The following is a 24930-nucleotide window of genomic DNA, read 5'->3' on the forward strand; positions in this document are numbered from 1 at the left end:
GGTACCGCTAGTGGGCACTGGTCTTGAAGTGCTAGCTATCTTTGTGGGTTAGCCGACCTCTCCTCACGATGTCTAGCTTTTCTTAAAATTGTATTTTTTAAGTATGTCCGAGACCAATTAAATTTTACTTCCTCTGTAGGCATAAAAAAGTCTTACTCTGATGTATTAATGTGTGCAGATCGCTAAAGATGTGTTTTGCCAGTTGAATTTGGCTGTAACGGTTTCCCTCTGACCAACCAATCAGAGGACGGAAAAATGCTGCCACTATTCTGGGCCAGCTAGCTGTGAGGCGATTTTTGAAATCTAATTGGTTAAAGAAACGAAATCATTGCTAATAGAGACTAAGGTAAAAAGGCCAGCAGTACTGACTTTGAAGGCCCTGGGCAGATTAGATTGACATGGCAGCACATAGAGGCTGAAATCTGATTGAACAAAAAATCTAACATCCACAAGCAGTGCAGCCAAGAGAAACGTTAAAAAAATTTAGAGAATAAACTGTTAGGAATAAATTATTACAATTACATGGAACAAATACTATAATTTAGGTTGTAAATGTAGGTCAGTGCTTCTGATAGTGTTTAGGCCAGCAGAGAAAGCTTTGCTGGCCCTGACCGCCCGCCACTGGTATATACACACACACACATTGGATTAGATTCAACTTTGTCACTGTGCAAGGTACATGTACAGAGCCAGTGAAATGCAGTTAGCATCTAACCAGAAGTGCATAAGTTGCCGATTTACAATAAATAGCAATAAGATAAATATGGTATGATGATTAATGTACAGAAGGTACAGTAGGTAATAACATATGGTATATATAGTAATATACAATATACTGTGCAAAGATTATGCATCGATAGACATGTCAGAAAATTATATACTCAAATGACATGATATAGTTATAAAGAAGTATGAATGTATGTATGATACATTATATACAGTATAAATATGGGTGGAACGAAAAGTAATGCAAATGTAGGTTTTGCCTTAACTTATAAACTATACCCTTAACTTATAAAGAATAATCACATCCTTCTACTATTATAAACTATATTGTAAGAATTACAGACTGCCTCAATCCAGATTTCACCCCATGCTATATCAAATTCAGCTCATCCTCAAAATGGCCTAAAATTTATAAAAAGTAGTTATGTAGTTTGATGTAGAATTTCAGTTGTATCAATCTTAATCATAGACTTAATTGAATCAGTCTGGGAGAGACAGCAAGCCATCAAGGACTATCTCTAACCAAAAGGTATTTGAGACCATGCATCCTGACCTTCTGGGGGGCCGGTGCCAGCAAAGGTGTGAATACCGGTGATTACCACCTGCTGACCTCTGCCCCGAGAGTGGTATCCTCCAGCCTTTTGTTTCCTCACACATGTCCTATATCTAATTTACATTTAAAGGATAACTCCGGTCTATACTTCAAAGGGAAGAACAATATAAATTATCTGGGCAGAGTTTGCTCGAGGTTCTTTCTGACTCCGTTGAACCCAAAGTGCTTCATGTACAGTGAGGAAAATAAGTATTTGAACGCCCTGCTATTTTGCAAGTTCTCCCACTTAGAAATCATGGAGGGGTCTGAAATTGTCATCGTAGGTGCATGTCCACTGTGAGAGACATAATCTAAAAAAAAAAATCCAGAAATCACAATGTATGATTTTTTAACTATTTATTTGTATAATACAGCTGCAAATAAGTATTTGAACACCTAAGAAAGTCAATGTTAATATTTGGTACAGTAGCCTTTGTTTGCAATTACAGAGGTCAAACGTTTCCTGTAGTTTTTCACCAGGTTTGCACACACTGCAGGAGGGATTTTGGCCCACTCCTCCACACAGATATTCTCTAGATCAGTCAGATTCTCTAGATTGGTCAGGGAGTTTGAGCTCCCTCCAAAGATTCTCTATTGGGTTTAGGTCTGGAGACTGGCTAGGCCACGCCAGAACCTTGATATGCTTCTTACAGAGCCACTCCTTGGTTATCCTGGCTGTGTGCTACGGGTCATTGTCATGTTGGAAGACCCAGCCTCGACCCATCTTTAATGCTCTAACTGAGGGAAGGGGGTTGTTCCCCAAAATCTCACAAAACATGGCCCCGGTCATCCTCTCCTTAATACAGTGCAGTCGCCCTGTCCCATGTGCAGAAAAACACCCCCAAAGCATGATGCTGCCACCCCCATGCTTCACAGTAGGGATGGTGTTCTTGGGATGGTACTCATCATTCTTCTTCCTCCAAACACGTTTAGTGTTGCATTTATAACTGTTTGACCCAAAAGTTCTATTTTGGTCTCATCTGACCACATGACTTTCTCCCATGACTCCTCTGGATCATCCAAATGGTCATTGGCAAACTTAAAATGTGCCTGGACATGTGCTGGTTTAAACAGGGGAACCTTCCGTGCCATGCATGATTTCAAACCATGACGTCTTAGTGTATTACCAACAGTAACCTTGGAAACGGTGGTCTCAGCTCTTTTCAGGTCATTGACCAGCTCCTCCCATGTAGTTCTGGGCTGATTTCTCACCTTCCTTAGGATCAATGAGACCCCACGAGGTGAGATCTTGCATGGAGCCCCAGTCCGAGGGAGATTGACAGTCGTGTTTAGCTTCTTCCATTTTGTAATGATTGCTCCAACAGTGGACCTTTTTTCACCAAGCTGCTTGGCAATTTCCCTGTAGACCTTTCCAGCCTTGTGGAGGTATACAATTTTGTCTCTAGTGTCTGTGGACAGCTCTTTGGTCTTGGCCATGTTAGTAGTTGGATTCTTACCGATTGTATAGGGTGGACAGGTGTCTTTATGCAGCTAACGATCTCAAACAGGTGCATCTAATTTAGGATAATAAATGTAGTGGAGGTGGACATTTTAAAGGCAGACTAACAGGTCTTTGAGGGTCAGAATTCTAGCTGATAGACAGGTGTTCAAATACTTATTTGCAGCTGTATCATACAAATAAATAGTTTAAAAATCATATATTGTGATTTCTGGATTTTTTTTTTAGATTATGTCTCTCACAGTGGACATGCACCTACGATGACAATTTCAGACCTCTCCATGATTTCTAAGTGGGAGAACTTGCAAAATAGCAGGGTGTTCAAATACTTATTTTCCTCACTGTATTTTGTCACTGCTACGCTGTTATAAACTTCTTCATTACGATCTTCGTTGTCCTCATAATTTTTTCTTACATTGGCGAGCCACCCAGCGAGGGATTTCCGAAAAAAAAAAAAAAAAAGTGGGGAAAGGTAAGAAAACAGTTTCTTTCTTTTATTTATTTTATTTCAGGGAACCCCCTCATTTAAAAAAAACCTAGAAAAGAAAGATTTTAAGGACAAGAAAAGTATTTAGTTTATTCAGTATAAGCAGGAGGAGTTCTTAAGCCTATTCTGTACATTTCTGTGTAAGATTCTAACGGAACTGAATCAGCCTGACGTAGTGTGGCAGCAGAGTTGTATTGGAATTGTATTGTTTCTAAAGTAACTGAAGCAAAGTGCTTAAGTTTATACGTTTCTAAAGTAATTGAAACTTTCTGTGAGAGTACTATTACAGTACTCAGAGTACTGTGTTGTGTCCGACGCACTGTGACACTGTTTTAAACTCATGTTTTAAGCCCGAAGTACTGTGGCTAAGTACACTGGTTTAGGTTATAACACGGTACTGTGACAGCATAATATTTTGAACAGTTAGTTTGAATTATTTCAGAGGTTTAATCAGTACATAGACTCATGGCTATTTTTGGGCAACTAGATAATGTGTAGTTGGGAAAAACGCGGTAATAACAGTTTGTCCGACGGACTGTGACACTGTTTTAAACACGTAGTGTGGTTTTGTCTTTTATGGTGACAGTGTTGCATTTATAACTGTTTGTTTTATATTGGTGAAGTTTAACAACTACTGTTACAGTGAATAAATAGACAAACGGTTATCTTAAAGTATCTACATAACGGGTAGTTGTAACTTTGGAGTATTTGAGAATTGGAAGAGCTGATTATTAAGTACATCGCTAAACACGGCTCACACAGGATGTTTGATGAAATAGAGAAGGTTGGTGATAAGCCTTATGAATGGGCTGTTTCTAAGTTTGAAAGTTATCCAAAGATGCCTATTAACAAACAAGGAAAAATTGCAAATGCCCTTCAGGGAGTTTTTGCCTCCTATAAGGTAACCAGGAGGAAGCTAGATGAGCTTGAGGCTGAAAATAAGCAACTTCATTCTAGAGTCAGTATCGGAGACGTTTATACAAAAAATGACCAAGTCAGTGAAACTATATGGAAAGAAGAAAAGGACAGAATGCAGAAAGAGATCGCATTTCTGAAAACTAACAACAGTATGCTGAAAGCATCTGTTGAATTCTTGTTTAATGATTTGGAGGAATCTAATGCTGCCTGTCAGTTTCTGATAAAGAATGGCAGAATTGGGGAAAATCCCAGTAAAAGGTTGGTAGACGTCAATAGTGAAAGCTCTGACTATACAGTTAGATTTCCAGTAGCACCAATTCATGTAACTACGACTGTAAGAGCTAATGAAAGGGGGGAGGAGCCACTGGTCTCTACTCTGGTCAGAGGGTTTAGCCCCAATGAACTAGAAACTGTGATTAAGAATATTGGGAAATTTGATCCTGTAAAACAGGATCCCTTAGATTTTCTGAAAAATCTGGAACGATATGCCGACATTTACAAATGTACCGATGGTGACACATGCATTTTGTTAACCCTTTGTTTGCCTGACACCTTGTCTGGAGCCTTAACTCAGAAAGTAAAGGACAAAAATGCAAATAAGTTTGAGAGGAAATAGGCACTGCTTGAAGTGTTAGGGCTGATGTCAGTTAACTGGGATAAAATAGCTGACATTCACAAGCGAAAAGGGGAGCACCCAGTGGCATTTTCTGAGCGATTATTTGATGCCTTTAAAACTTTCAGTGGCAATCCTGATATTACTCAGAATGATGTTAGCTTCAAATCTGCCTTGATTAAGAAATGTGATCCCCTCACCCACTCTGCTATAGCAATGCATGTGACACATTTATCTGAATACAATGACATTATTACTAAGATGATACAGTTTTACAGTAGTAATTCTAGTTCAAAGACATCTCATCCTGTATCAGCACTAGTTGTTAAGAAGCCAGACTTTAAGGAAACAGAAGAATGTGAGCAATTGAAGTTGCATCATAAGCAAAGTAAATTTTGTTCCTTTTGCCACAAGATTGGCCACGTAGTCCACAAATGCTGGTCTTTAGGAAAGGGACGTCCACCACCCTATTTCCTTCGACGCAGAAATATGCATTCTGATAACCCAGATCAGGTAACTGTGCATCTAAAAGAAACTTTATGTGAACTTACAACAGTATTTAATAAGGCTATGGGGGCTGTAGTAAAATGGTTAGCTGTCCAAGAGTAAAAACACTGTTTGCTAATATGGCCTTGGTTAGCGACTTACTGCATTTTATGCATTTCGGCCCCGACAAAGATTTCTGTGATGTCCAAGTAATATTTAGTTTAAAAGCAACTTTGAAATCAAGCTTATATCATTAAAATTACAGTTTTTGCAGTTGTTCTTATGGAAACATATGCTATAAGTTACACATGTAACAAACATAGATGTAAGACTAATGTGAATTTAGCTGGTGTTGAACGGTTGTTAATATGCTCTAGTGCATTTGGGCTAATATAGCTAAAGCTTCTACTGTTGTGTATTCATTTAGACTATTGCAGGTATTGTGATGCTGTAGTTGTTAATGCACTGTAATACAAAGTAGTTAAAAATTGTCGCATAAGACTGGATTTGGGGTAGAATTGTAGCATTTAGGCCTTTCAGAGCTGTAAATGTTAACCATAATCAGTAATCATATGTTGGAGATTTAAACTACAATTTGATAATGATCTAGCTAAGTTTTGTCCTATTAGGCATGTTTTTAAGTGACTGCTGACAAGCTAAGATAAGAGGAAAGGTCTACGCTTGTATGTCGATAGAAACCGCTGAGCTAATAGAACAATTGTTTAGTCATTAGATTATTCAATGTGTGTGTGTTAACTATGTTGAACCAGCCTCTCAAGGTGGAATTGTATGGGTTATTTCTACCATAAGTGACACCAACAATGCCACAGTAAAGAATAGAGTTAACTGTTGAATTTGAACATGTAATGCTTCTCCCACAGCATTTAGAGGTGCTACACCTTAAACTTAAGTTTTGCTTTGGTAATAGGCTTTCAGCCCATTTAATGTTTATTTATTGTTAATGTGCCCAGTGTTTTCAGAGGAAACTCCAGATACACTGAGAACTTTTATGTGTGAAAAGGGGAGGGGGGCAATTTCTGTTTCCCTGAGTTTTTCAGAACCACCAAACAAAGATGGCTGAATAGATGGTAGCATTGTCCTTTCCAGGGACGAGAATAATGCAAGAATACGCAGAGCTACAAACAGCACTTCCTGCTGGTTCGTTGAAGACGAGACCATATCAACAGACATCAATCGAACCAGAAGAGCAATTAGTTTGATAAAAAATATCCCAGAATTGTATTTTTCCTATTCCGGTTTAATTTGCGATGTTACTTTCAAGATCACTGCATGTATGTATGTATGTATGTATGTATGTATATTGCTCATTATTGGCCAAATATTATATTGTATGTGTTCCATGCTAAGATGTCAGATTTCAGAGATCACTATGGGCCTGTTATGCGTGGAAGGGAGGCGGAAGCCGAGGTAGCAGCAAACAGAGGTTTATTTACAAATACAGAGAAAAGGCAGAGCCAACACGAAATACCTGCGTTCGCAGGGAATATCCGATGGTGCGCTGCGGAAGCGCGGCCCACTAAGTCCCGAACAGAAAAGAAAGGCAGACAATATACAATCCACCAGAGCGCTTGGGAGAACGCGGCGCTGGGCTGGAATGGATTAATGTTAACCACAGCACGAGAACACAGATAGCAGTACCGGGAGGAGTGGGGTAGTCCGGGATGCGCTTCGGAAAGGAAGCGCAGCCGTGGAGAGAGTGAGGAGTCCGGTTACAACAGGTATGTAGGATTACGTTTACGCGACGAAACATACCACATGAAACCTACATAAACACACCTGAACGTACAATAACGGACAGTAAGTGTGGGTGAGTAAGCGGTTTATATGGGAGCCGGGAGTGAGTGAGTAACGCGCTTCAGCTGTGCATGATTTGCGCTGCGAGATTGGGAGCACGCGGAGGCAATGACAGCCACTGAAGGGGGCGTGGCAGGTGGATTCCTGACAGGGCCATTCCCATCATTTATGATTGTTTTTTTGTTTATTAAGACTTTACTGTTTGTGTATGTAATTTTCCTATATTTGACATTGTATTATGTTCTATTGTATTTGTTTTATGTTAAGATGTCAGACTGCGTATGATTCAATATTCAATGTAGGATGCCTCTATTGGTTATGATGGTTCCTGAAGGCCTCTGTTCCAAACCCAGATAAAATTTTACATATAGCCAAATATTTTATAGAGATATGTCTGATACGTTTGCTCAATTGGATAAAACAGGTGTGCCTAAGTTGATGACCCAATGATGGATAAGATTTTACATATAACAAAAAATTTTAGGAGAAACCTGCATGGTAAGCATGCCGAATGAGATGAAGCGATAACCGGTGTGCATGAGGTGAATGTTCCGATGATGGGTAAGATTCTCTTAGGACAACCTAAGGCAGGGCTTCACCGCCACTGGGCACCTGCCTAAAACAGGAGGTGTAATCTGTGTAAAGGGAGTGGATGTGATGCTTCAGGGCCAAAAGCATCAAAGGGGGGACTGTAAGAATTACAGACTGCCTCAATCCAGATTCCACCCCACGCTATATCAAATTCAGCTCATCCTCAAAATGGCTTAAAATTGATAAAAAGTAGTTATGTAGTTTGATGTAGAATTTCAGTTGTATCACTCTTAATCATAGACTTAATTGAATCAGTCTGGGAGAGGCAGCAAGCCATCAAGGACTATCTCTAACCAAAAGGTATCTGAGACCATGCATCCTGACCTGCTGGGGGGCCGGTGCCGGCAAAGGTGTGAATACTTGTGATTACCACCTGCTGACCTCTGCCCCGAGAGTGGTATCCTCCAGCCTTTTGTTTCCTCACACATGTCCTATATCTAATTTACATTTAAAGGATAACTCCGGTCTATACTTCAAAGGGAAGAACAATATAAATTATCTGGGCAGAGTTTGCTCGAGGTTCTTCCTAACGCCGTTGAACCCAAAGTGCTTCATGTATTTTGTCACTGCTACGCTGTTATAAACTTCTTCATTACGATCTTCGTTGTCCTCATCATTTTTTCTTACTATATATATATATATATATATATATATATATATATATATATATATATATATATACAGGGAGTGCAGAATTATTAGGCAAATGAGTATTTTGACCACATCATCCTCGTTATGCATGTTGTCTTACTCCAAGCTGTATAGGCTGGAAAGCCTACTACCAATTAAGCATATTAGGTGATGTGCATCTCTGTAATGAGAAGGGGTGTGGTCTAATGACATCAAAACCCTATATCAGGTGTGCATAATTATTAGGCAACTTCCTTTCCTTTGGCAAAATGGGTCAAAAGAAGGACTTGACAGGCTCAGAAAAGTCAAAAATAGTGAGATATATTGCAGAGGATGCAGCAGTCTTAAAATAGCCAAGCTTCTGAAGCGTGATCATCGAACAATCAAGCGTTTCATTCAAAATAGTCAACAGGGTCGCAAGAAGCGTGTGGAAAAACCAAGGCGCAAAATAACTGCCCGTGAACTGAGAAAAGTCAAGCGTGCAGCTGCCAAGATGCCACTTGCCACCAGTTTGGCCATATTTCAGAGCTGCAACATCACTGGGTGCCCAAAAGCACAAGGTGTGCAATACTCAGAGACATGGCCAAGGTAAGAAAGGCAGAAAGTCGACCACCACTGAACAAGACACACAAGCTGAAAGCGTCAAGACTGGGCCAAGAAATATCTCAAGACTGATTTTTCTAAGGTTTTATGGACTGATGAAATGAGAGTGAGTCTTGATGGGCCAGATGGATGGGCCCGTGGCTGGATTGGTAAAGGGCAGAGAGCTCCAGTCCGACTCAGACGCCAGCAAGGTGGAGGTGGAGTACTGGTTTGGGCTGGTATCATCAAAGATGAGCTTGTGGGGCCTTTTCGGGTTGAGGATGGAGTCAAGCTGAACTCCCAGTCCTACTGCCAGTTTCTGGAAGACACCTTCTTCAAGCAGTGGTACAGGAAGAAGTCTGCATCCTTCAAGAAAAACATGATTTTCATGCAGGACAATGCTCCATCACACACGTCCAAGTACTCCACAGCGTGGCTGGCAAGAAAGGGTATAAAAGAAGAAAATCTAATGATATGGCCTCCTTGTTCACCTGATCTGAACCCCATTGAGAACCTGTGGTCCATCATCAAATGTGCGATTTACAAGGAGGGAAAACAGTACACCTCTCTGAACAGTGTCTGGGAGGCTGTGGTTGCTGCTGCACGCAATGTTGATGGTGAACAGATCAAAACACTGACAGAATCCATGGATGGCAGGCTTTTGAGTGTCCTTGCAAAGAAAGGTGGCTATATTGGTCACTGATTTGTTTTGTTTGGTTTTGAATGTCAGAAATGTATATTTGTGAATGTTGAGATGTTATATTGGTTTCACTGGTAAAATAAATAATTGAAATGGGTATGAATTTGTTTTTGTTGTTGCCTAATAATTATGCACAGTAATAGTCACCTGCACACACAGATATCCCCCTAAAATAGCTAAAACTAAAAACTACTTCCCAAAATATTCAGCTTTGATATTAATGAGTTTTTTGTGTTCATTGAGAACATGGTTGTTGTTCAAATTAAATCCTCAAATAAAATTAATCCTCAAAAATACAACTTGCCTAATAATTCTGCACTCCCTGTATATATATTATATACTATACTATTATATATTGGGTTATAAGGATTCACTTTATTAAAGTTAAGGATTAACCTCTCCTTTACATTTACCTGGAAATTGAATGACATAGTACATCACATTTCTTAAGAAGCATGGCAGATTTGGCCTTCTACTAGCTGTACAGGTGGAGTCCGTTATACAGTAAAATGGGGCCTGAATTTCTGTGGTTAACCAGAACCCAGTGGAAATTACAGTGACCTTAACAGAGAGAAACATTTATCACATAGTATGACCCATTTTCTGCAGTGCAACCTGGGTAATGAGAGATGGAGGTTTTCTAAAGGTCATAGTAGTATAGTCTGTAGCATGTCTGTGTGACTGTCTCTGTAAGATTGAAGGTGCATCAAAGCTTTTGCTGCAGCTCATGGCAGGTAGAATTCTCACCTTGTTTACGTTTCCACATAAGCGTGATACACACACACACACACACACACACACACACATACACACACACAAACTAATGGTGCAAAGGATTTATTTCTGGAGCAGCATCATAATTCTATCCAACAACCATTTATTGTTTTGTTTTTTTGATAGAAACTCTAATAATGATAGTTTTATCTGATGAGGGATGAATAGACATGGATAATTTAAATGCAAGTCTCATGCTAGAAATCAACACAGTGTAGAATAGATGTCAGCTTGTGTACAATAAACATGTTATGCTACAAGGTATGTTCCTTTAATAATAAATGAGACATGTGCGACTGACACACACAAAGATTTGTTTTTAGATTTCAGTGGATGGGAGCAAAAATTTGATTGTCCAGTGTTCGAAATACTTTTGCAAGGCCCTTTATAACATTTTTTTACGAAAAGCAAAACATTCTTCATATTTGAATACTTCTGCATAACAAAAGCTTTTTATACAAGATACTGCATCATATAATTAGAGCGTTTATTATATAGCAAATATAAAAAATTATCATGAGTAATACATACCTTCTACTATATTTAAGCTCTTAATGCTTAGGTTTTTGGGAAATCTGTGGCTTGATCACATCAAGTAGGTACATTTTTTTGGAGAGTGTTTGTCATGAAAATATGAGGGAGAGGTGATAGCTTAGTGAATCAGGTGGACTTTGGGTTTGTAATTTCAAATCCCAGCCACACCAAGCTGCCACTCCTGGACCACTGAGCAAGGCCCTTAAACCCATAGCTGCCCAGTTGTATAAATGAGAAATGAGTTGGACATAGTAGAATTTAACAATTTGTTCAAACAAATTACAGGACATTATGCAAATTCCAAGTAGGATATGGTTTGTAATCAGTATTTTATGTTATGGTTTTCACTATGTACTAGAAACATTATTTTTATATTTTCTGATCCATGTTGACATTTTTACACCTGTCTCTAATTTGACCACATCTCAAAAGGTTCTCTTCTCAAGTCAGATATGGTGAATCTGTTATGGTATACTCATTATGCTCATGCTCATGCTACCATTTTGCGATGATATTGAGAAGACCACACCATTACCCCACCACCAGCCTGAACTGTTCATTTTTAATCTGGCCTCAGTAGCAAGACATTAATATTAAGTCATCATTTCCCTTATTCTGATAACTAATGTGAATATTATGGGTTTATAAACCCATTTTTTCCTTATTTTATGATTTACATTAGGGGTTGGTAATTTAATGTACTAGTTCACTAGAAATTATTACCAACTACACCAGAATGTAGCATAGCATAGGGGGTGTTAATATACTTGCAGGTTAGATGTGATGTACTACGACATCACCCTGATATTAGGGCACATGTAACCACTTAAAGTGAGCACACAAGTTCGTTGTCACAATGACAAAGCCAGAGATGTTCAAATGACCAAAGATTTGCAACATGAACAAAACCAATACAGACATGTCTCCATTGACACAGAAATACTAAGACTCAACAATAAAATGCTTTAATTGTCCAGACAAGTTGTCCCTAGCAAATGTAGCCACATACACACCTTAGTCATGACTTGATATACATGAAAATACATGTTTATAAAAATATCAGAGAATGGGTCTATAATGACCAAACGCAAAGGCGAGACTCTTCTTTGGGGTGGCACACTACCCAAACGAAAATTGTGCTCCCATGTGTGCACAGCAAACATAGGAAGAAGTGCCCACACAAGTGTTCCCACTCATACAAAGTTCTCTATACTGTATTCCGCTCCTTCGGCTTGTGTGAACTAACTCTGAAATATCCCCTTATTTCTCGCTTTCTCGTAGCACCCGTCTAGGGTGTCTGCTCTTACCTCTACTTTTTGCTTTGGCTATTGAGCCTCTTTCTATAGCCTTAAAATCGTCTTCGGATTTACAGGTATTCGTAGAGGAGGAAGGGAACACCACGTCTCACTATATGCAGACGATCTATTGCTTTATGCTTCAGATCCTCTTAAGTGTGTGGACAGTATAAAAGTGAGTGTTTCCCCATAAATGTATTGGCAAAACAAATTCCCCCAGTTATGCTCCCACTTCTTATGTCTTTTGCCGGTTTTCGGTGTTTGGGGGTGCATATATCAGATTCATTCTAGTCATTGCATAAAGAAAATTTTACAAAATTAGTGGACCGTATTAAAGTAGATCTTCAACATTGGAATAATCTTCCATTATCATTAGTATGCAGGATTGAATCAATTATAATGAATATCCTACAACGTATGCTTTTTCTGTTTCGGACTGATACCATTTTTCTCCCCAAATCTTTTTTTTAAGAAATTTGATACCATTATATGCTCATTTGTCTGTGCTGGGAAACCCCCACAAATTACGAGGTCAATTTTTCAAATAACTAAGCGGGATGGGGTCTTGCCCTTCCAAATTTTCTTTTCTATTACTGGGTAGCTAATATCCAGAAAATATATTTATGGTGTAATTCCTCAGATATTAATTTGGTGTACGATCGAAGCTAACTCCTGCACATCGTCTTCTCTTTCTGGATTAATTTTCAACCCTAATTTGCGACGCCCCTCTAAGTACACCACTAATCCAATTGTACTTTCCTCACTTAAGATCTGGAAACAGTTCCGGCATCACTTTAGTTTAAAAACACTGTCTATTTACGCGGCTATTTGTGGCAATCATCTTTTGTGCCTTCTACTCTGGAACTTTTGCTCAGCTCAGGGGGAAGGGCATAGTTCTGTTTCATGATTTGTTTCTAGATCACACATTTGTGTCATTCAATGATTTGCTGAGTAGATTCAGTATCTCCAAATCTAATTTATTCGGTTACATTCAACTACACAATTTTGCTAAAGCATGTTTTGCTACATTCCCCCAGCAGCCAAGGAACACTTTAATTGAAGATATATTTTTTATTTCAAAGTCTCATAACAGTATTGCCTCTATCTGTGATCTGCTTCGATCTTTACAGTCCTCTTCTCTTTTTGCACACAAAGGAGTCTGGAAGTGAGAGTTAGGGATGGAACTTGATAGGGAGCTGTGGAATAATGTTTTAGCTAAAATTAACTCTATCTGTATTTGTGCTCGTTTGAGTCTTATACAGTTTAAAGTAGTTCATAGAATTCATTTTACCAAAGCAAAATTAAAATAAACTTTTTTTAACAGATAACCGTTGTAATAGATGTTCGTTGTCCCCAGCAGATCATACTCATACATTTTACACCTGTCCTAAACTGAAATCTTTCTGGTCTTCTTTCTTTGACATATTGTCAAAAGCTTTTAATGTCTCTGTGAAGTCATGCCCAATAATTGCAATTTTTGAAGTATCTCCTATTGATGGTTTATATAATAAGCGGCATGCCGATATTATTGCTTTTGCCTCACTGGTGGCCAGAAGATGAATACTGCTTCATTGTAAATCCCCTACATTTGGAAAAAATGAAACACTCCACTAGAGACTCTTATTTTACTTATTTTACAAAATCTGGAATCAGATGATTTCCTTTGTTGAGACTTTACCTTTATTGTAGGACCACAGGAGTTCCTTTCTTTATTAATTTTAGTTTTTGTGGGATACTTTGGGTTGGGTAGGGATAAGTAGGATGTTCTGGTTATTTACATATCTTTATTCATTTTAATGGATGTTTAACAAAAGATAAAGAAAAAACAGGTTGTGTTATGTTTCACATAAACCATGTATATTTTGTATTTTTTTCAAGAACCTGCTTAAAAAAAGAGAAAAAAAAAAAAAAAAAGTTCTCTATCCTCCTAGGTGCCTCGCCGCACCTCAGAACGCGAAGCCTGACGAGAAAAAGAGTGTAGTCCTGTAATAAAAATTAAGGAGTGAAAACAAGACAGTTAAACCAAAACAAAATGTTCAGTATCTGTGCAGTGCGATTTAAATGCAAAAATGGCACAGAATGTTACATTTTTAAAAGATGCAAGATGAAATGAAGCCAAAATTTACAGAGGAAAAAAAAAGACAAAGAAACCTCCGTGTTTAAGCGAAACCGACTAGACAGAAACTGTTTAATAATCAAAGCCATGACATCCAAAGATGGCACCATTGACTATCTTGTACGAGGAACAGCTGCATTGACCAAAACCAATAGCATGAAGAAACATAAAAAAATGACAAAAACAATATAAAAATGAAGCAAAAACAGCAGCTTGCCCCAAAGTTGACTGTCTAGATCAGGACAGCAATTCTGAAGCAAAAAATATGCTATTACCACTGGCAATCAGCTGATTAAGAATAAAGAGAAACACCTGACCTATACACAGAAAACATAAAGAAGGGAGATGTCTGGAAGTAGGGCTACTCCATTCATTAAAATAAGCTCAGAGTACACTATGGTAAAGCTTCAAAAACACAGATATAAAAATTCAGCTTCCTGCCTGAGAACCCTTAAACTCAAGCTGAGAAAGGATGCCCATGGCATCGGAACCAAGCTAATTAATTAACTACAATGATTAAGCACCCAAAAAGACCCCAGGCCCCAGACAAGTTAACCGGAGGGCGGATAAAATAACAGACCTTCCTACACGTATTTCCTGGGCATTAAATATTACAACCAATTACACACCCAAATAAACACATTTTAAACAATACAGCCCCAACACGGAGGGAGGGGCCATTCTACAATGTCACACATTGTTAAAAAATGCAACTGGGGGATTGGTTTATTGAACAATGTATTCAAGTACATATAGGCCTGCATGGCCAGGGAGTGTACATTTATATAACTGGGAAATATTTTTAATAGTTCTTATTATTCAGTACCTTATATATTACATCTAGTGTCTTCTTAAATAACCGGCAAAGATTAATCAGAAACCCATACATGTAAACACATGCCACTGTGTTTCAGCAATATTTAACTGAACTGAAATACCATGTCCTCCACAATCACCTCCCCCCTCTCTTTCTCTCCATTTCCTTAATGCAATTCATCTGTGGGTTTTGTGACTGTACTGCAGGTTTTACCCTTGGGCTTCATTAGTTCCCAGGGATCATTAATCAGTTTGGTTCAATTAGATTTGAGAAACGAAAACCATATGATGGCATAGTGCGCAGAGAAATAATGAGAACAGCAAAGGCTTGCTTTGTGCTGGTAAATCCAATTTTATATTATATTAAATATATTATATGTATTCTTATATTAATTGACCTGTTACCAGATTTAGTGTCTAAAAAAACCTTTTCTTAATAAGTTGCTTAAGTGACTCTAACATTATTGAAGAAATTATTAAGAAAGCTCTTAGAATATCTTGTGACTATGCCAGTTTGATATACAGTAGTTTAAGTAAGCAATTGCCTATAGATTGTGTTGAGTCAAAAACAGTATTTAATTTCGCTCTCTGACATTGTGAAGAAACTTGGATAATTGCTGCTAAAAAATTATTATCATTCACATAGCCAATCAAATAAGGTGATCAAATACAGGGATCGAAATATGTCTGTTCTAATTATCTACTAAGCAAGCATTGGTGAATGTAGGCGTGACCACTGTCAAGTCCAGTGCGGAGGGTGCACAGATAATGCACATAGTGCAACTGGCAAGCAAGCACAATACCGCGTGTCTGATAGATTCCTAAACAACTGGAGGAAAGTGAGGCTATGCTACACACCTGAGGTAAAATACTTGCATTGGTTTTAATGTGATGTTCCCTTGATATGCTTGTTTAAGTTGTTGTTATATGAGTAATTGGTATAAGAAAATTTTAATAAATACCTGTTCTTAGGATGTGAAATATATTAATGTCTTATTAAGAAACATAAAGTATTCCTTTGATAACCTTTAAGCATATTTGTCATGATTGTATTTATTTATTGAAATGTGCAGCAAAGGGATATTTTACTCTGTAATTTTAAGTTTTTTGTATTAGAGGTGCTTGAGGTTATATTGTCACAGCTTATAAAATGAATCCTAGTAATGTGGAAGAGAAAATCTTACCAACAGATAATTAGATAGTGTCAGGGTACACCCTGCTTCTTCTCCTGCGCGTGCCCCGCCTGCTCGGAGCTCATCACCATCCTACTGATTCCGAACACCTGCCTCTCGTTTACCGTGCCCATATAACCACCTCTCTCACCCCACTTCAGCGTCCGTTATTGTTTTCATTGGTGTCTATGTGTTTTTGCTGCAGTACTCTATTAAAGCTTCCTGGTTTTTTGGTGCTTCGGCTTTCGCCTCAGTCACTCGCCTAACAGATAGCTCTTACTCTCGGCAGCATGAGTGTCTTTGTCTAATAATCTGTTGATAACTGTACTTAACCAATGCTAAGACAGAATCATTTGCCTATTTTACTTCAGTTAGACTGAGATAGAGCCATTTTTAATCAAATTTTATTTCAGCTAGATATAGGCATATTGTACATTGTTTATATTAAACCAGATAATACACTGTAGAGTTGTTCCTTTATTCACAAATATACATGACATTATTTTTTTTATTTCTTGGATTTTTTGGGGTTTTTTTTTACTTTGCAGCATCATATAGTAATATAGGCTGTATATTTTAATATTTTGCTTGGATTGTACTGGCTGGATGAAATGAATGTCACAATATCTGGTTAATCAGATCAGATGTTCTTATTTTTCCGAATTATGGGAATTAGTTTTGAGGATACCACCAAATTGTGAGTATTTCTAACAAGTGCATCCTCGATAACCGAGAATCTTAAATGATTACTGTGCCACCTGAATAGTCTCATTCTAAACCTTGAAAGGCACTGGCCCTGTTTGCCTAACTCCCTAAATCTTATTGTTTTCTTCTTTTGTGGTTTTGTGTGGGTACACTGCATCCTTCACTGCATCCTTCACAGAGAACAACACATTGGTCAAAATAGAATTGTGGGTACTGCTTCCAGTGGCAGGGACATCTGAACGAAGTATGGAATAGTGTCATTTTAGATACAGTGATAAATTTAATAACTCTATTGTTTTGCAAGCAAAAATGTACTTTTAAATGTTTGCACATTCCTTTCTGGCCATGGTAGTGGGATGACCTGGAGCGATTATAGAACAAAGAGTTAAATTTTCCTGCCTAAAAGATCTCTTCAGCCGTAAATTATATTCTTTTGTCTGTGACAATATACCCAGGATGTCCATATGCTGCAAACTGCATCCTCAGTCATGCACTGGTAGCATGTGTGGTGAGGTTAGCCATTCTAAGCACATCCAACCACATTATGTACCATAATTTCTGGACTATAAAGGGAGACCATATATATAAGCCGCACCGGCTGAATTTTACAAAAAATGTTATTTTAAACATAAATAAGCCGCACCTGTCTACACTGAAACTAATTAACTTTACACAGGCTTTAATGAAAGACACGTTACACACGGTGTAACGGGTGAAATATGTTGCGCTTTCTTTAGGAGCATAGCGGTATTTTGGGAATAGCCTGGCACTGAATTTTTCTGGTATTACTGCGTGTGTGCAAGACGAGGATTATGTCCTTTTTTTTTTTTATTTTGATGATCATTTCTACATTTCTTTGACTAACCCTTAACGCTGTTGCCAAGAAAAATAAAAAAGCACGAGTTTTGGAAACCTGTCTGTGCTTATATGATTTCTGTTGCAACCGGAGTTAGCGAGCTATCCCATGACCCAGACTCAACCTGTTATAAGCCACGGGGTTCAAAACGTGGGAAAAAAGTAGCGGCTTATAGTCCAAAAAATATGGTATCTGTTAGTATTAAGAGAGACTCACACATTTGTTTCTGTTAACACAATGAGTCCAAGATATACAGGAAAATTCTTGCAAATTTAAAATGTTCAGAGTTCTGTACTATAGTGTTAAAACATTATTGTACAGTAACAATAACAGTGATAAACACCACTAACACCAACACACAACATTTAGGAGCACCATGCTAGTTGAGTCCTACTTCTAAGAAATGAGTGATACCACTTGATACTGTATGGGTTAACAGACAGAATTGGATTACATGGGCTGTGGCTGCTAGAAATTAAACATAGAATTCAAATCAAATCTGATACAGCATTCCATCACTCTCCTCCTTGAACAAATCGCTCTTACATGTCCTAGAGTTGTGTGGGTCATTGTCCTGTTGGAAAACAAATGATGCACTCAATGCTATAAGTTGGGATGGCATGTTGCTGCAAAATGCTGTGGTAGCCATGCTGGTTTAAATGCTTTAAATACTTGCTCAATTTAAAAAAAATCACCAACAATGTCACCAAAACTTCTTCAAACCATCACATTTCCTCCTTTTATGGGAACAGTGGTTAAAACCAAAATCTCAAATTTGGACTCTTCTGACCACTGATCTAATGTCATTCCTTGGGTTGTTGTAGCACTGATAAGGCTATTGACTCTATACTCACTCTCTTCTATGCACAAAACAGCTATTGGTCTAAAGCACATTACAAAGGCAATTGATGTTACAAATTAAACTTAAAGGTACCTCTTGAGTCTGTTTGAGAGAATGCAATTAATTTGCTAAACTGTCATCATAGGTAAATGTAGGTACTTTGGACACTGTAAAATATAAAACATACTCTGTGTAGTTTAACACTTTTTTGTTTATTGTATAGTTTAAATGTTTCCAGTATTCATATATAATGTTTTAAACATATAATATTTAATAACTGTTAATAATAATCATTAGGACTTAATATCACTTATTTACAATAATTGCATACAGGAAGCAACCCACTTTTTTTGCGATAAAAATGCTGTATTCACAGGGGAAATCCAGGGCTCAGCATGAGAATGCACTAAGAGCACACCTGGACAACCAGAAATACCTGACAATCATGATTCAATATTTTGATCCCTGGAAAAATGTGCTATGTTCTAATTTGTTTTACACATCTAGAAGTAAATATCAGGAAATCTCTAATTGTCTGATAATCATCTTCAGAACATATTTTTCTTTTGGCAGTACTCCACATTTAGCAGCATCACAGATTCAGTTATAAGCCTCAACATTGTCACTGTTAAACTTAATATGGGTAAGAATAATACATAGAAATGGAAAGCCCCACTATATATGAAACTCCACATGCCATTTTAAGCTTTAATTATTATTATTTTTTTGTATATAGAGAACTATAACTTTCTGAGCATCAGTATAATGGGACAGCGTAATGACTGTTTTGATGGGGGCATCTATATCGTCTCCATCATGAAAGGAGGAGCAGTGGCTGCAGATGGAAAAATAGAACAAGGAGATATTCTACTACAGGTAACATATTTTTGTTATTTTGTTGTTTATTGTTTTTAGAAATCAAATCAAATTAATGCTTTTGGTTTGTACGTGTTATACTTTTTACATAGTCATCAACATGGTTAATTACTTTTACATAGGAGCAAGCCATAATAGCCTCAAAAGCCATTATGGGTAACATTTTTTAATGATTTAAAAATTTACTTACATTAAAATGGCTTACATAGATTTGTAATTTTTTATTGGTTTAAAAAGGAATATCGTTTATAAAGTAAAATGCATTTATCTGTAATCACACGTGGAAAAATGTGAGAAATTTAGTGTTTCATTAAAATATATTTTTTGTTAGTAGAAAGTGAAACAAAACATATTTTTTTTCTAAATCAAACCACATTCCATTCCCTGCAATTATTTCTTTGTAAAACTTGCTACATTGCTTGATGTAGTACAACACAGAGTGCCCTTAGTATAGAATCCTATATTTCCAGATCATACAGGACTCTGGGTTATGGATTCTTCTTGTCAGTTTACACAGAAAAAGCAACCCCACAACATCCATGAGTCTGCTTCAATTTTCATTATTAAAAGTAGTCTATTTTGTATAGACATGCTGCTTGGTATCACTGGTATGACAAAAATGTTGACATTGTTATATTTTTGTATCGTATGGTTCCAGTAGAATAAAGTGAACTTAAGTCACTTTTGTTGTTAGATAAATGAAAATGGTTTATTTTGGCAAATCTTCCAGTAAACTAAAAAGTCATGTGTAACCACTTAAATGTTGAGGTAAATTCAGGTAAATATATAAAAGTAAAATACAGAATGAAATATGCTGCATTATTCTATTGTTTTTTTGGAAGATGTTGGAAAGATGCAAAAATAAATCTTGGTTATAGTATGAGATTAGGCTTAAGTAAAGCAGAGATAAGATATAATTTTCTAAAAAGAAAAATGTAGCAAATGTAACACTGATTCTGGAGCTGACTACTATACCCAACTCATCGCAGCTGACCATGACATTGTGTTAAAGTGAACAGAATAGCTTTCTTTTATTTTTAAAAGGGATATAACACTTGACAGCATGCATAGTCATGTAATCTGAATGTCAGTAATAACAATGATACATTGACTATTTACAGAGCATTTATTTCTCAAATAAAAGTGAATTTTGCACAAAGGTATTGACCAGATTTAAAAGACAGCAGTATAGCAGATCACACTCATCTTTAGGATACTTTTAGATGTGATCAAGGATGAAAATATATTACAAACACTGAGTCTGTATTGCCTGTTCTGTCATTTTTGGCTGACTATGACTATTGGTCTGACTTGCAGGTGAATGATGTAAACTTTGAGAATATGAGCAATGATGGTGCAGTAAGACTTCATGAAGAGATTGTCTCCAAGACTGGGTAATTACTGAGAACTGGCTTTAAAATACAGATGTATGCATTTATCCACAGCTGGAAGCATGTCTATGTGTAAAATGACAGATTGATGCCTTTCTCCAGCAGCTTTATCAGTCTCACTGTAGCCAAAAACTGGGACCTTTCCCCTCGCAGCTACTTCACCATACCTAGAGGTCAGCATGTGTAAACAAACAACCGGTTTACTTATTTATGCATGTTGTACTTAATTGCCTGAGAATGGATTTTGCACAGTGATTGATATACAATATGCTAAAGTAACTGCAAGGTGTAATTGGTATGGTTGGCTCCACATGAACTTCAGACTAAATACTTAATTGTCTGATTGAAATGTGGCCTGCTTTTGCCCCGTCATTCTCAGCCAAGCCTGTATAACCAATTGATCTTGTAACCTGGTCATGTCAATTTTTTGCTCTTAGAGGAACATACCCTCAGTATAGTATGTCTTTTTTCTGCTTCCTTATCACTGCTTGTTTAAACTTCTATTTATAAATGACTGTCTGTGGGCTTTTCAGTGTTTGATGATCTCTCACTATTGGCGGGGAAAACAGAAATGGCCACTCTTGTGAAGATGATGCAGCATCCGGACTCAGGTCTAGAAATCAAGGACAGAATTTGGCTAAAAATTACCATTGCAAATGGTGTTATAGGTAATTCTTAAATGTACATACTGCATTTAAAGTCAAATTTTAGAGACATGCATAATTATCTTCATTTGTGTGACTTTAATTATGTGCCTGAATCTCCTCTTCTAGGTGCTGATGTTGTAGATTGGTTGTACTCACGAGTAGAAGGCTTCAAAGATAGACATGATGCCAGGAAATACGCCAGCAGCCTGCTGAAACAGGGCTACCTAAGACACTTCATCAGCAAGATCACTTTTTCTGATCAGTGTTACTACACATTTGGAGACTTTTGCCAAAGTGATACACACATCACAGTACACTTTTTAAAATAGCAGATACAGCGAATATACCTTTGAGCAATTGAAAGAAATAGACTTTAACAAAATGAATAGCACAAATGGGTTAAAAGAGTTAATGGCGTCACAAGAATTCTGTTCTAATTCATTAATTCTTAATAACCTTTTAGACATGGCCTTAGTAAATAATAGTTGGGGTAGTGGTGCTGGTTCAGAGCAGGACTCTATGGCACCTTTTCTTTTGTCCTCAAACCCATGTTCAATGGTAGATCAGCCATTCGCATACCCTCCATATTATTTAGGGCTTCCTGGCTTTCCCCAATAATATCTCTTTTCCCACAGCAGCACTAGTGCAGTTCAAATTTATCTAATTAACTCTAAGTGGAATTTATTTGTATTATAGAGGAGGGCCAGTGACCATTGTTCTTAAGCTCCTGATAAGGTACAGATGATTATTTATTTCTGAACTGTAATTGCACTCAAAGCTATGTATTCATATAATTTATGTTCCACAGTATTATTTGTGTAATGGCTCTTAACAAATTAAATATTTTTTTCTAATCCTAATCAAATGTAGGTCTAGCATTTTAAACTCTTATAACTTACATTTATATATTTATAACTTAATATACTTAGAAAATACATCACTGCCAAATTTTACATAATTATATGTTTACATTTGGGAAATGAGTTATCACCATTAGTCTCTCTCCCTCTCAGACAATCTGGAGCATTTAAACATGTTTAAATATGAATATAGTCACTCATTAATAGAGTACAGTATATTCTGTTAGGAACATTTTAGCATTTTAAAAACAACTGCCTGCTGTCACCTCTGTAGAATGTCCAAGCACTCACATTCTGTGTATAATCACAAACTAAATAAATGACTACAACCCTAATTCCCAAAAGGTTGAACCAGTGTAATATGTAAAGACAAATAGAATGCAATGATATGCAAATATCATAAACCCATATTTTATCAAAAATAGAACATAGAAAACATCAAATGTTTAAACTGAGGAAATGTACCGTTTTAAGAAAAACAGGAGGTAATTTTTTTTTTTTTTTGATGGCTACAACACATTACAGTAAACTTGGGACAGGGGCATGTTTACCATATAGGTCTGAAAACTGAGGAGACAGGTTTCTGGGGTTTTGGGAAAAGAATGTTGTCCCATTTTTGTCTGATAAAGGATTCTACCTGCTCAACAGTACTTGGTCTTCTTTGTCATATTTTTTATTTCTTGATGTGTCTAATGTTTTCAGCTGGTGAAAGACTCAAACTCTTCGACTATGAAGCCATGCTGTTGTGGATGCAGTATGCGGTTTAGCATTGTCTTGATGAAACGTTCAAGACCTCCCCCGAAAAAGACATTTTCTGAATAGAAGCATACGTTGTCTATACCTTTAACCTGCATCTGTGGATGACATGGCAAACTGTGTTAACTGACAGTAATTTCTGGAGGTGTTTCTGAGTCCATGCAGTGGTTTCCTTTACAGAATCATGCCTGTTATTAATGCAGTGCCACCTGAGGTCCCGCAGACCACAAGTATCCAGTACAAATTTTTTTCTCGTCTTTTAGACATTTAGATTTCTCTAACTTCTTTAAATCTTTTGATATTATGTATTTTAGACAATAAGATATTGAGTCCTTACAATTATAATTTTTTTTTTGGTTCATTACAATAACTAATTTGTTTCACGGATTTTCCCGGTCTCTCGCGGATAGCATGATAGACCACAAATAGGGAATTGTTTTTATTGAGTTTTATGTTAAAATAATTAAACTAATTAAAATATAACTATTAATTATAAAATGAAGTAAAATATTAATACAGTACTACTGTATACATAAAATAGCATTTTTGGGGTGGCGTCAGTTTATCGCGGTTTTTCGTTTCTCGTGGAACATAACCACCATCCCAGCTTTTTATAGATGTGTTGTGGCCATCAAATTCAAAATGGCCTTATTGTCTCCATAACATGGTAACTTTTAATTCTTTTAAGAATTCAATATGGGTGTATGAGATTTGCAAATCATTGGATTCTTTTTTATTTACATTTAACACAACATACCAACTTTTTTGGTAATATTAATCTATTGTAGAATAGATGAGAGAAAACGATGATTATTAAGTTATATAAGAAAGGAAGTACAAAAGTTTACAATTGGTGTAGTGCTCATTGCATTTATATTATGGCATTTTGGCAGATGCCCTCATACAGAGCGAATTACTTATCTTTTTTTTAATAGATCTGAGCAGTTAAGGGTTAAAAACCTTGTTCAAGGCCTAACAGTGGCAGCTTGGTGGTGCAGAGATTTGAAATCAGTGTTCCAATCAGAAGTCCATCATCTTAACTACTGATCTACCACTTCCACACTAGGCACTATATCATTCATGTAGACTGTCACAATTCAGCATCATGGATGTCAGACATATTTTGATCCTGGTTTTCAGCCCAACAGCTCTATATTGTGTCAATAAGTTTACTGCTAATAGTATGGACTACTATTTTATGGAAATATAGGCCCTTTGCAACGTTTTTGACAAGCTGAAAACAGTGAAAAACAGTCCATATTCCATATTCACATTGCTTGAACTTGACATGTATTTGATCAGTCTGTTTTACAAAATCATCCAGATAGGCAACCCTAATAAAAAAATCTGACTGAGTTTTACCATCTCTTTCAGGCAGCCACAGCAGTAGTTCAAGCAACAGAGCTAGAAGAAAAAGGAAGCCAACACCTTCAGGAAAAAGTGTGCAAATCAGTGGCAGCAAATCCGAAAAAGGGACTGGAGGTGGATGTAGATGTGGTGATGCCACATCTGAGTGCGTACAGATTCTCCACACAAAGCCATGCCACGCCAACCAAAACCATGTGCCCTCAGCTACACTTCGTTTTTCTTACAGCCATGCCTCCTATTCAAGGCAAAGTCACAAATCCCCTTGTGAAGCCACAGGCCTGCCCCCTCCCTACAGCCTGGACAGATTTATTTACAAATGAGCTG

General features: G+C 37.2%; 1 protein-coding gene across 4 annotated transcripts; it reads left to right on the forward strand.

The window, feature by feature from the left end:
• The first annotated feature begins 6604 nt into the window (after positions 1 to 6604).
• dvl1b (dishevelled segment polarity protein 1b) lies at positions 6605 to 23605 on the forward strand. 4 transcript variants are annotated; one of them, XM_046875365.1, is made up of 6 exons: positions 6605 to 7020; positions 19445 to 19584; positions 20902 to 20978; positions 21078 to 21148; positions 21509 to 21643; positions 21749 to 23605. In XM_046875365.1, the coding sequence occupies exons 2-6, from the start codon at positions 19474 to 19476 to the stop codon at positions 21949 to 21951; spliced, it is 597 nt and encodes a 198-aa protein (XP_046731321.1). In that variant the 5' UTR covers positions 6605 to 7020; positions 19445 to 19473; the 3' UTR covers positions 21952 to 23605. The 4 variants fall into 4 exon arrangements, with proteins under 4 accessions (XP_046731321.1, XP_046731320.1, XP_046731317.1 ...); XM_046875364.1 differs by lacking the exon at positions 6605 to 7020 and adding an exon at positions 15918 to 15997; XM_046875361.1 differs by lacking the exon at positions 6605 to 7020 and adding an exon at positions 19033 to 19351.
• The last annotated feature ends 1325 nt before the right edge of the window (positions 23606 to 24930 follow it).

The sequence above is a fragment of the Silurus meridionalis genome, chromosome 19, assembly GCF_014805685.1.
Source record: "Silurus meridionalis isolate SWU-2019-XX chromosome 19, ASM1480568v1, whole genome shotgun sequence".
Classification (NCBI taxonomy): Eukaryota; Metazoa; Chordata; class Actinopteri; order Siluriformes; family Siluridae; genus Silurus; species Silurus meridionalis.